Source organism: Halichoeres trimaculatus, unplaced genomic scaffold (genome assembly GCF_033239565.1).
Source record: "Halichoeres trimaculatus isolate MK-OKI-2021-1 unplaced genomic scaffold, fHalTri1.1 fHalTri1_scaffold_2, whole genome shotgun sequence".
Lineage (NCBI taxonomy): Eukaryota > Metazoa > Chordata > Actinopteri > Labriformes > Labridae > Halichoeres > Halichoeres trimaculatus.
The window spans coordinates 25,190,956-25,204,106 of NW_027437180.1; the positions used below are offsets into that span (position 1 = coordinate 25,190,956).

Genomic DNA, 13,151 nt, shown 5'->3' on the forward strand with positions numbered 1-13,151 from the left:
CCTCAGTGCCTGGTGTTTAAATCACAGCCCCCTCTGGTGGTCAAAATCTGGACTCACACTCACAAAAATTCAACAGAAACAAGTTTTTCAGTGTGTTTTTTTATTTTTGCTGTACTGCTGTTGAGAACAGTAGGACATTAAAGCAGCCACTCTATTCCTAATAAAACCCCAGTTCTACATGGACAAGAATCCTTTTTAAAACCACCTCTTCATACAAATCCCCTTTTACAAACTGCTTATGAAAATCTACTTTAACTACATATACATGAACGGAAGCTAAAAGACAGTTTGTACCAACTTGACTCGATGTGTGTTTAAGGACTTTGTCAGTGGAAGAAGAGGAAATAAAGGAGTGAGCATGCAGCTTTAGGGTCCTGAGGAGGTTCAGAGGGATCAAATAAAGGATTTAGTCTAGACTGGGTAAAATGATGTGATGATAAACTTTTTTTTGTAGCCAAGTTGGTTTTTGATAAAGGCATCATTAAGCTATGAGCTGTTAGCAAGTGGTCAGGCACAAACCCATCACCTTCACCACAAATTCATTCATTTCCGACCAACAGATCAAAACCTGTTTGTGTTCTGGTTCCAAGAAGCAATGCTCTCCACTTTCATGCAGATTGGTGTGATCAGTGGGAGTCATATTAACTGGTAAGCTATGGTTGTAGCATAAAGCAGTTGTTTTTTCAAGTGACAGTTCACAACAATTTGGTTTGTGCATCTGTTGGATCTATTTTCTCTACATCTATACTCAGCATTTATGACTGCTCAGACACACATGGGCAGGAACATACTTTCAAGGTCCAGGTAGACGGCTAAGGTTCCTCATACTAAATACAACTATAATGTTCACATCAAATAAGACAGTGTGTGAATATGAGTCAGCATGTATGTAAGGTACAGTGGGTGAACAAAATCTGAATTTTAAAAAGGCAGATACACTGAATTTATCCAGATTAAACACATTACTGTACGACTTTAAACAGCATCTAAAAGTTTGGTTTTAATACAGGTGTTTCTCTGTCCTCTGGGTCCATCACAAAAGACTGCAGAGACAGTCGAGAATTTTTTGTTTCTTATATCAGCACACTTTAATTCACCTTTACTTTGTTTTCTACTTTCTTCAAAGACAAAGCTCTTAGCATGACTACACAGAAAAGTTGCAGCAATTTCCTAAATGTTGATTCTGGATTCAACCAAGGTAAGGCTTTGAAAAGTGGTGCAAAATAAAAAGTGTGATCATTTTTTAATCCAGTGTTTTCTTTTGGCTTACGAACTGAAGGATCATTTAAAAACAGCCAATGTAACAGTTTTCATCTTTGGTCAAATGTCAATAACATGAGGATTTGCAACAGTTAAACAATAATATAGTACAAGCTAAAAAAAAAGAAAAGGAAGAGTTAAGGTGCCTTTTGCCCACAGGAACTGCTTATTTACTGCTTCAAACAACCCTGTCTGGGGGAAGTAACTTTCAGATGTAAAGGAACTATGGCCTATTTTTGTCTCTTATGGTGTAATTTTCACTGAATAGCCTGTGTGTTTTCTTACTGCCCCCTATTGGTGCTGTTGTTCGTTGCAGTAACTTGGCTCCGCCATTTATCATTGTATGGTTTTGAAGTCAAAATACCCCTCTCACAGGCGCAGCCATTGGTAGCAGTTTGCAGCCAGAGTCTGCGCAGTAGAGACGATGAGGGATTCTGGGGGAATCTGAGTGGAGCTGGGTGACAAAAATAATAATATATATATATTTTTTTCTTTAGAGAGTCTAATCACTTCTTGACTCTACCTCCCGACATATTTTACAATTTTGAAAAAAACACGAGAACGGCAGCTGTGAATCATCAATTTTTTAAAGTTTGACCACAGCCCAACTGGAATGGCTGGAAAGCTGGACTTTTTAACCTATACTGCAGCCAGCCACCAGGGAGAGTAGTTTTTGTGGAGCAAGCAGACGGCCATTTTTTTTTTACAGTCTATGGTGGGAACACAGGCTTGCAATGGGCCACAGGAACCATTAAGTTCCTGGGATTGTTTTACCAATTATTTCAGTTCCTGGTCCTTTTGGTTGAAAAGCACCTTAACACACATTATAAGTACTTGATCTGTAAGTTGGATGAAAAGACCCTTTAAGAATAAAATGAGACAATTAGATTTTAATGCTTAAACACGCATTATTTTAATGCAACAGTTTTTTGTAGCCTTTAGTGCTTTGGTTGAGGTCATATTTTGCCACCCACTGTACTCGTACGTTGCAACACTTAATAAAATCTGACGTTCAACGCGAGATCTGGATAGTCTGATCAGAGTTGGCTAATACTGCAGGTTGCTAAGCTAGCAAGTCCAGGTATTAGATATGCTGAATGGGTTGAATGATGGAAACACTGTTCCTTTCTTAAACCAGTTGAAGTTCTCAGGATGTGTGTGAAGAATTACTATATACAATACGTCCACAGGCAGTCAACATGAGATAATAAATTAAAGAAATAATTCACATTAACATGACATCATAATGTGTGACTCTAAAAGAAAAACCACTCAGAAAAGTGAAGTGTTCATTCCCTTTCTCCACGCCCTCCATTAATAAATACAAACATACTGTACATACAGTCTCTTAGAAAATGACTTGAATCCTCTGTCTCTGAAGATGAGCAGGATGAGAATGAGAGAAAAAAATGACACAGAACATCCCTGGCTCAGTTTACAGCTACTGGAAATGCTTGAAGTGGAGTGTCAGGTGACACTTCCTGTATGTTTTGATACACACACATGTCGAGGGAAGAAGCGAGAGGGGAGTTAACCTATGATTCAAAACTGCTCCATAAGCTCTTCATGACTGGGAGAGGGAGGGGTTGTGGATCCTGGAGGAGTAGAGGGAGGAGAGGGGAACAGCATTGGATGGATGGAGGAAGGAGAGGAGGGTCCTTGTTTGGTTGGGGAGGAGAGAGGGAAGAATACATCAGGTTTGATGGGGGAGAGTGGGGAGGGAGACACTTGCTTGATGGGAGAGAAAGATGGGGATGCCGCGTCATTGGAGGGAAACAATGGGGCTTGTTCGTTGGGAGAAACGGGGGAATGAGAAGGTGATGATTTGGAGGGGGAGCAGGGAGGAGAAGAAGGTTTGTTCAGGGAGCAGGGAGAGAAGGGAGCTGGTTTAGTAAGGGGAGAGGAAGAAGGAGAATCTAGTTTAGTGGGAGAAGAGGGAGGAGAATCTGGTTGGGTCAAAGAGGAAGCCTCTTTGGAAGGAGAAGAGGGAGGAGAAAGAGAAGCTTGTTCAGGGGGACTTGGGGCTGCTTTGGTCGGAGATTTGAGGAGGGGACCAGAGGCAGGTGCGTGGGTGAGAGGCTCAGGAGGAGTGGAGGGTGAGGGAGGCTCAAGCGATAAGTAGGGAGGGGCAGCGGGTGATGTTGGTGATGTTTTTATATCAGGAAGATCAGAAACAGACAGGGAGGTGATGGGGAGAGTTTCCGCAGTAGATGAAGGGGAGCGATGAAGTGAGCTATCAGGACCTGAGGGAGGCACAGCAGAGGGAGGAACAGCAGTCTCTGCCGTCTCAGTGGGAAGCTTTGTTTCTTCATCACTCAATGTCCGTTTGGTTGGAGAATCTGCTCCTGACTTTGCAGATGGGACTTTCTTACTGGCCGATGACGGTGGACACGGCTTGCTCTTGGGTCCCTGACAGCGACCACTGGTGACCTGAAGGGTCTTTTTATCTAGAGCTGTGTTCTGGCAAAACAAAAAGACCATCAGCTTATTAGAACAGAGGAGGAAGCACTGAAGATGAATCTACACTAAGTTCAGGTAGTTCACCTTAGAGGTGGTTTAGCTTAAAGGATCAGTTACAGCTTTATTTTTATGCCTACAACTGGATTTTGTACTTTGGATTATCTATATGAATGAACAACAAACATGATGAAATGTAAATGGACGTAAATAACTGAAATATGATTCAACAAGCAGACAGTATGCTTGGCACAGTACACAGACCCCACAAGTAGGAAAAAAGGTCATCAGTGTTTATCTAAGTGCAGAGAAAAGGCAAATGAGAAAGTAGACGTTTACTTTTTCATTCATCATGTTTGTGTGTATGGTGCTTTTATGTGGAGTAAAGCCAATGATGTGATCCAAACGAGGGACACTAAAATAATAAATGTCACGTTCCTCATTTGCCCTTGTGCTGGAGCTCAGCAGCAGAACAGACGAGGCAGAGCATTCAGTGTTAGTACATACCATTGCCTTGGAGCTAAATCAGAGGGGCGTAATGCAGGGAGAGGGGAGAAGCAAAAAAAAGGGACAGAGACTAGTCTTACTCACAGCTTCACAGAAATAATGTCAACACAACAAGCATGACAGCCAGTGGACAGGTGTTGTTCCAGCGCAGTGCTTCTCAGGTTTTCATATCATTCAAACTTAATCAACGAGTTTAGCTTTTAAAAGAACTGATCTGGAACAATGAGTTGGACTAAGTGACTAATTCAGGCAGAGACATATGGGAGCTGCACTACGTTTACACAACGTTAAAGAAAATGCTGAGTTAAGATGAGATTTTAGTTTTTTTGGCAACACAACCCATGAAAAGAATAATGAACCACATCTCCTTTAAAATCACAGGAGGACCTTTTAATTTGGACAAAGCAGGATGTCAGCTTTTTTTTGTGAATATTTTTTGTGTCCCGTAACTTTGTTGGTAATATTATAAAGTCCCATAACGCTAAAATACGCAACGACTACATGTTGTTTTGCATTGAATATTACTCTTCAGATAGAGGAGGCCTAGCAGTTAAGTTCACACCCCATGAGGTTTGAGAATAAATAAACAAATACAGAGCCAATATAGTTCTGAATGGTTTTGTTTGCTTTAGAAGCACACAAAGAGGCATCAATTCAAATTTCAGTCCGTCTGTTTGATTACTTGCCAACAACTCCTAACAGCAGCTTGAGGAACAATAAACATGAGCAGCACGATGATAATTTACAACTTTCTGGTTCAGTTTTCATTCAAGGATGGATTCTGTCTTGTATAAAACAGATAAAGTAATGCACTTAGCTACACTGACCTGGTAAAAAAAAAAATTCACATACTGGGGCAGGAATTCCTAATTCCTAAACTTTTCAGTCCATGGCCCCCCAAAAAGCTGTGCCTACTGCTGGCCAATGCCAATCAGACCAAACTTAATCAGTAGAAATTAAGTTACCTATGTGCACTTCTTTCTTGAAGTCATCTGTCACTACTCATACAGTGTGAGGATTTCATGACCCCAATTTTTGGGACTACTGTACTCATTAGAGGACAAAATACACTGAAAAACCCTTTAACACATGTAATAGTGTATGAAGTCACGACAGTGTTTTCATCTATTTTCATGGAGTACCATCCTCCAAATGAGTCATATGACTTAGCCCTGAGGGTCACAGACAGGAGGTATGTTTATAGACACACAAAAACTAAAAGAGCAATCTTTTCATGGGATGTGTTAATTGTAAAATCTACCTTTTTTCATTCAACTCTATGGATGAATCTTGTATCAAAGACAATAAAGTAACATATCTTTGGCCCATTTTTTCAAGCAATCTAAAAATCTAGGCCAGGGGTCTGCAACCTATGGCTCTAGAGCCTCATGTGGCTCTTTAAATCTTTGGCAGTGGCTCCCTGTAACTTTAAATAAATATAATTGATAGAAAGATTTTTTTTTACAAAGTATATTAATAAAACCTTAGCACTTAACAAAACTGTGATAATCCTAAACCTAACCCTTATCCTATCCCTTAAACACACCAACCATAACCCTAACCCTAAATCATACCAACCCTAACCCTAACCCTAACTCTAACCCTAAATCACACCAACCCTAACCCTAACCCTAACCCTAAATCACACCAACCCTAACCCTAACCCTAACTCTAACCCTAAATCACACAACCCTAACCCTAACCCTAAATCACACCAACCCTAACCATAACCCTAACTCTAACCCGAAATCACACCAACCCTAACCCTAACCCTAACCCTAAATCACACCAACCCTAACCCTAAATCACACCAACCCTAACCCTAACCCTAACTCTAACCCTAAATCACACCAACCCTAAATCACACCAACCGTAACCCTAAATCACACCAACCCTAACCCTAACTCTAACCCTAAATCACACCAACCCTAACCCTAACCCTGACTACAATTCTAAATCACACCAACCCTTACCCTAAATCACACCAACCCTAACCCTAACTCTAACCCTAAATCACACCAACCCTAACCCTAAATCACACCAACCCTAACCCTAACTCTAACCCTAAATCACACCAACCCTAACCCTAACTCTAAATCACACCAACCCTAACCCTAACCCTAACTCTAACCCTAAATCACACCAACCCTAACCCTAACCCTAACCCTAAATCACACCAACCCTAACCCTAACCCTAAATCACACCAACCCTAACCCTATCTCTAAAACACAACAACCCTAACCCTAACCTTAAATCACACCAATCCTAACCCTCACCCTAACCCTAAATCACACCAACCCTAACCCTAACTCTAACCCTAAATCACACCAACCCTAACCCTAACCCTAGATCACACCAACCCTAACTCTAACCCTAACTCTAACCCTAAATCACACCAACCCTAACTCTAACCCTAACTCTAACCCTAAATCACACTAACCCTAACCCTAACACTATCCCTTAAACACACTAACCCTAACACTATAAGAAATCATGATTTAACATTTTGTTGAACTAAATATGCTTTAAATCTTTCAATAAAGCCTGTCGCCTTTCTACTTTACCTCCTACAATATTTTAAGCCTTTCCTCATACCTGTGGCCAACCTCAAGTTTCATTCCCCTGGTAATATAATTTAATAAACAATAAGAAAATACAAATTTTGATTCTGTGTGGATGGACTCTTTTAACTGCTAGCTTAATATACATGCTTGATGGAAAGAAATTGACGGATGATTAAAAACAATGAGTAGAGTGACATTATCAATATAAGCTATCTTATCGAATTCAAGTCTGTTTGCAGTTCTACAATTTCATAAATTAAAAAAACACATTTTTAACTTCGTTTAAATGGCTCCTTTGATAGTAGAGGTTGCAGAACCTTGATCTAGACATTTGTACCAGCACAACCCCCATGACCTCCACAAGGTGGCACCAAAGCATCATTAATAGTGACCAACGCTAAGCTGCAGCCATAGCTTTGTGGAGGCCATAGAGTTCATTTTAAGGGGGTATTTTTTCCTTTACTGAACAACAATGGTTATTAGCAGAGAGGGGAGCAAAATAACTCTGCAGCTTGCTTTAGCACTGTCAACATGATGAATGATTAAACAAACATCCTTCAAAACCCAAGATCATTTACACAGCCAGAGGAAAAGCTTTAGTCTGATACAGTTGAGATGAAATGAGTGGGAAGCAGCAGGATGATGAGAGGTGAATCCAGGACAGAGTGCATGTTGAAAAAATGTTAGCGAGGCCCATATCAGTCAGTTATTTCGAGTGGTCACTGCAGCTGGCGACGCCAGAAGAGGAGCAGAGGGCCTGAGAAAGAAACAGGAAGGAAGAGGAAGGGAGGTTGAGCAGACGATGAGGTGGAAGAAAAAAGGAGGGTGAAGGGAGAGGCGATGGCTGGAGAGGAAGAAGGCTGGCTGAGCGTTGTGCGTGGGCAAGGGGGGTGTATGAAGTGTGTACCAGGATCTCAGCTCCAGGCATCCCCTGTGGTCCTGGGTCGAGTGTGAAGGAGGGATGAAGAAGAGGATGGAGGAAGAGGATGGAGAGGAGGAGGAGGAGGAGGAGGAGGAGGAGGGGCAGAGGCCATGGCCCAAGCTTACACCTCAAACTGTCAAACGAGATTTACAACAAAAATGAGGCTCTTCGCAGCAGAGGTCTAATCAAATTTCTCACAAGGCCAACCCCTCCTGTTTCCTACTGTCAGCTCAGAGATCAGGCTATAGAGTGGGGGCTGATGGGTGGTGTGACCTGATGACATGAGGAGGGGAGGGGAGGGGTCAAACTGTAAAACAGGAAGTGATGCAAGTGAGGCTTGAAACAGGCAGAAAGGAAGGATGTAAGCACTATGGTAATGACTTCCTTTACCTTTTTCTAGACCCTCAACTCACCATGCCATCAGCTTTCTTAAAGTGTAACCCCGTTTATTTTGGAGCGTTACAGGAGAGATCGACTTAAAACACTCTCATCTGTTGTCCTTTCTTAAAGGTTTGAGTATGGGCTCCACATACTGAGGCTACAGTCCTTGTCGCAGTAACCGGCCTCAAACATTTGTCCCATGTCTTCCCCTGTTTCCAACATTTCCTACCATTTTTCAACTGCCCTGCCCCAATATAACATTATTTGTAAAGATTTCATTTGATTTTTGTTTTACAGTTACCAAAAACTTGTGAGATGCATCCACAAACCATCAGTTGTTTTTTTTTTCTTGGGCTCTTTGATGATTTAGGCCACATATTTTTGGGCATAGGCTTCATGAAAAGTGAATTAGAAGAGCTCAATTTTCTGTATCTGGGTCAAAGCCTCGCCGCCATGCAGGAACTGTTTGGAAAACAGCCTGACATGTTCAAGCTGTTCTTGACACCACTGTGATTACTTTCAAATCCATGTCAACCCCTCAATCCTGAATATTAAAAAGGTCGCTGAGAGTTTAAAAATCTCAAGAAAGGTTAAAAGATTCCTCTTTAAAATGTGTACTGTTTATTTTCAGTAAATATTACTATGATATCAATAAAATGATGAATGTTGTGTAAATGATTCTTACCATGATGACCGACACCCCAGCTGTGGTGATGTTGTGCTTAGGCGTAGTGTCAAAGTGTGTCAACAGTTTACCTGTGACCTCCATCTTCATGTTGTTCTCCACTGCATCATCCTAACACGCACACACACACACACGCAAACACACACATGCACAGACGTGATGAGGGTGGTATGATACAGAAAAAATATCTGCTCTACAAGTGATGCCATAACTCTTACAAGGTTTGGAAATTACTTTCAAACACACACACACAGATACAAACAAAAACAGTGCTGTCAGGTACCGTGACCCAAGGGTGGGAGAGGATGTCTTGTGCTGTGTATCGAGCCTCAGCGTTCACTGTCAGCATTTTTCCTATCAGCTCCTGCAACAACAACAACAACAAAAACAGTTAGGGTCAAAGCCTGTTATTGCTTAAACTCTACCGAATCAAATGCGCTCAATCTTTGTGACCTTAGTCCTAGAGCAAACACACTCAGGCAGAAATGATATTGACTTTTTGGTCATAATGTGGATAAAAGATTTTGCTTTATTTCTTTTATCTAAACTGCTTCTGATTGGGTTGCCAAAATTATACAACTCAATCACAAGTTTAAAATCGTAATGGGTTACTACTTACTAGTTAAAGCATATAAACCTCAGCTGATCCTGATAATCCTTAAGGAAACAACTACTATTTTATACAACCCAGGAGTACGTAGCAACACTATTCATTTCAAGCCATGTTTCTTAGCACTTGGTGGATCTTAGGACACATGCTCTTCCCTCTGCAGCTGCCACACTCCAGCATCTCCAGCACTTCAGAAACTGCATAAACAACAACATTCTCCTCATTCTCGTCGATTCCTCTCACACAAAACCAGAAAAGGACAATACACTTTCTTTGGCTACTCATTCAAGTATTGAGACAGTACTAAAACAGAGCATCATGAGCGGAGAGATGACTAACAGTCACCTTTTCATAACAATAACTTTATATCTTGTGCCACAAAATAAAATTTCAGTAGGAAAGCCTGAATGGACAGTTTCAAGAAATTATATGATTCATATGGCTTAGAAAACAAACTTGATACTGATCTTATTAACATTTTTGTTGATATATGTACAAAGGTAAAGACACAAAGAAGCTAGTTTCAGTTATATATTCAAAGATTCAATCCACTAAAACTCATTCAACAAACAAGGTCCAAATTAAAGTGGGAGAAAGAATCTGGTCTTGTCATTTCAGAAGAAGATTGGCTGAATATGTGTTTTGTGCTGTCCACCTCTACCAGCTCAGGTCTCTGGAGGGATTTTTGCTGGAGAAATTTAATGAGGTACTTTATAATCCCCATAATAAAATGTTTCAAAACAGCGGATGTTGGTAGGGGTCAATGTTGGAGGAAATGCGGAGAACAACTAGCAGACCACTCTCACATATTTTGTAATTGTTCCAAAATCCAATTTTATTGGGGGGAAGTAACTAGAACATTACAAGACATATTTGATCCTGGGATTGACTGCTCATTTTCCACAATCTATCTTGGTAACATCCCTGCCCACTTCTCAAAAAAAAGATAAGTACCTATTAAAGATTTTATTAGCAGCTAGAAAAAAAGCTGTTACACGAAAACGGTTGCAACTCGATCCTCCAACAAAGACTGACTGGATCAATATTGTGTCTCAAATTGAAGGTATGAAAAGTTTGACTTTCTCACTTAACCCAAGAGCAGAAACTTGAAGGCTTGTACCACTACTCTATAAACTGACTGTACATCTTTTTTTTTTCCTTTGTCACAGTGACATCAAGATGTATGGATGACCCTCTGTTCATTATCTTTGAGCTGTACTATTTTTCTTGTGCGTGTTAGCTTTATCTGGAAAAAAAACATTAACAAAAATAAAGTATATAAAAAAAAAAAGAAAGCTTGTATATTTTGAAGTTTGATATCTAGGATCCACATTTTTAGTCCCTGAAGTCAGACTGAAAAGCTGTGTCTAGGATCCCCACCAGCTGCTTAAATTTAAGTGCTTTCACGCTGTGGTGTCTCTCTAACTGTGCACTTGTCTGAAGTGACAGGGCGGCTGTAACAGCAGTACTTTAATTAGCAGTCTGGTCTTCCATGCTGGGCACGAGCTGTCACCTTATACATGACATTAATTTAGAGGGCTGGAGGGGTTCCTGTGTCCTCTGGCAAACAGTAGTCATTACATGAGTGTGAACAATGTGGGTTCACATGGTGTGTGTGTGTGATTTACCTGTAACATTTGGACTTTATCAGAGAATTTACACCTCTGTGCTTGGTTTAAACCTTATTCTGATGACACATAGATAAGGTGAGACACTAATTTGTCAACAATGAGTGTTAAAAATGGACATGCTGTGTAGTCCTAACCTTGGCCGAGTCAGTGATGCTGTCCCAGTAAGGACTGGGAAAGTCCAGTTGCCCCAGAAGAATCTGGTCAAACAGATCTTCTTGCAGGTTACTCTCACTGTGTGTTAAGACACAAACAAACATTAAACTCAACATGAATACTACTCTTACAGGGTTCCTACAGCTTAAGGCAAGTTAAATTTAAGGCTTTTTAAGACTTTTTTAATGATGTTGGCAATCAAATTTAAAAACAAGACGACAACAAACCACAATTGAAACAAACAAAACTAACAAACAAAAACAGCACATTAATTACTTGGGTTAGAGGCAATTTTAACCCAATGTTTATTTTACATAAAACATCACTTTTTACCTTTTTTAACTCCATTTTTACAACTTTATGCCTATTTTGCCCCCATTCATCTTTTTTTGACCACTGACACAAACATTTTTGGAATTTTTACATGGTTTTTGAAATTTAATTTCAAATTTAATTCTCAATTTTGCTGCCATAATCAATTTTCCTGGCCACTTTTGGATTTTTTGCCAATTTTTCCTAATTTTTTTCTCTCTCCGGGCACCCTAGGTAGAACCAAGACATGCATCTTCTTTAAAAGTTCCTGGTGCAACCACATCACTGCTTTGTTAGTTCCACTATTGTGATTACGCCATGTTGCCATGAGAATAAATCAGGAAATTATTTAGAAAAATAGATAAATGTTACTTAATACTTTTTTTTTTACTTCAAACTAACATTAATCTTACCAATGTGTTAAAATTTTTAAGACTTTTGAAATTTGGATATAAGACTTTTTAATGCTAATTCAGGCCTTTTTTTTTAGAATTATGAAATCAATGCCTTTTAAGACTTTTCAAGGATCCGTGGGAACCTTGTCTTATTCTAATCCTAAAGACATCAACTAATCATCACTCAACATCTGCATCTTAAAACTTTCACAGAACAAGACGTCTGATGTGTATAACAAAGTGATCATACGTTGATGATTGATAATGATGCTGACATGTTGAAGGATTTCTACCTTCTAAACGGAGGAAAGCCACACAGGAGGATGTAGGTGATGACACCTGCAGCCCAGATGTCCACCTTCAGTCCATAGCTGTGGAGAGAAAACATCCATCATCCCGGTGTTTCCAGTAAGTACTGCCTCAGGGCTATTGGCTCTTTGCCTTGAAACACCTTCAACACTACAATCATTATGTTGTCTAATCTTCATGCTTTGGACGCACAGATTCACTCAGCTTACCCAGACTCAGAGATAATTTCTGGGGCCACATATGTTGGCGTTCCACACACAGTATATAAAGGTCCTTCCACCACTGTGGCCAGGCCGAAGTCTCCTAATTTCAGGGACTTGGTGCCATCTGGATACTCGAACACCTAATTCAAAACAATTCAAAACATCATCAGTACAGGCCTGGCTTTCTCATTGTTTTTGAATGTAATGACAGATTTGTAAATGTTGGTACATACCAGCAGATTTTCCGGTTTAATGTCTCTGTGAACTATTTTCATGCTGTGCAGGTATTTGAGAGCTGCAGCAAGGTTGTACACCATGACGGTGGCGTCTCTCTCTGTGTATTTGGCCGAGGAGGTGATGGCATCAAATAAATCCCCTCCCTGTGCCAACATCAACAACATGATCAAACACAAAGCTGGGCAGAGAAGTGAGGACTGTGCCTACCCTCCATTACCCTCTATTATACCTTGACAAGCTCCATCACCAGGTAGAGCTCAGAGGAAGTGTCCACCTCCTCTATCAACATGATGATGTTAGGGTGTTTGACCCTCCGCAGCACGGCGACCTCATTTTCGATGAGATGCTCCTGGAAACAAGCCAAGATGTAAAATCAAAGTGAGTACACAGGACTTACACTGAGGCTAACAAACAAATGCTGCATGGTCCAGGGTGTTTTTTCAGTGTGTGTGCAAATGCAATTAAATTTTTGCTGATTTTTGTACATGGTTACATTTTAGAGCATAATGTAACTGTGTAGGAAA

At 40.4% G+C, this 13,151-nt stretch overlaps 1 protein-coding gene across 4 annotated transcripts in view; it reads right to left on the reverse strand.

Moving 5' to 3' along the window:
* Nucleotides 1-56: 56 nt before the first annotated feature.
* The window catches only part of dclk2a (doublecortin-like kinase 2a), a 43,384-nt gene continuing 30,289 nt past the window's right edge, over nt 57-13,151 (reverse strand). For 2 of the 4 annotated variants that reach the window (XM_074686484.1, XM_074686475.1), the window contains exons 10-17: nt 12,857-12,976; nt 12,624-12,770; nt 12,397-12,530; nt 12,172-12,249; nt 11,153-11,249; nt 9,061-9,141; nt 8,778-8,888; nt 57-3,720 (exon numbers count right to left, since the gene is read on the reverse strand). In XM_074686484.1, the coding sequence (XP_074542585.1) occupies nt 2,803-3,720; nt 8,778-8,888; nt 9,061-9,141; nt 11,153-11,249; nt 12,172-12,249; nt 12,397-12,530; nt 12,624-12,770; nt 12,857-12,976 (1,686 nt within the window). In that variant the 3' untranslated portion in view covers nt 57-2,802. Of the gene's footprint in view, nt 3,721-7,706; nt 7,845-8,777; nt 8,889-9,060; nt 9,142-11,152; nt 11,250-12,171; nt 12,250-12,396; nt 12,531-12,623; nt 12,771-12,856; nt 12,977-13,151 lie in introns of those variants that run through there. The other 2 variants (XM_074686501.1, XM_074686493.1) reach the window with 2 other exon arrangements.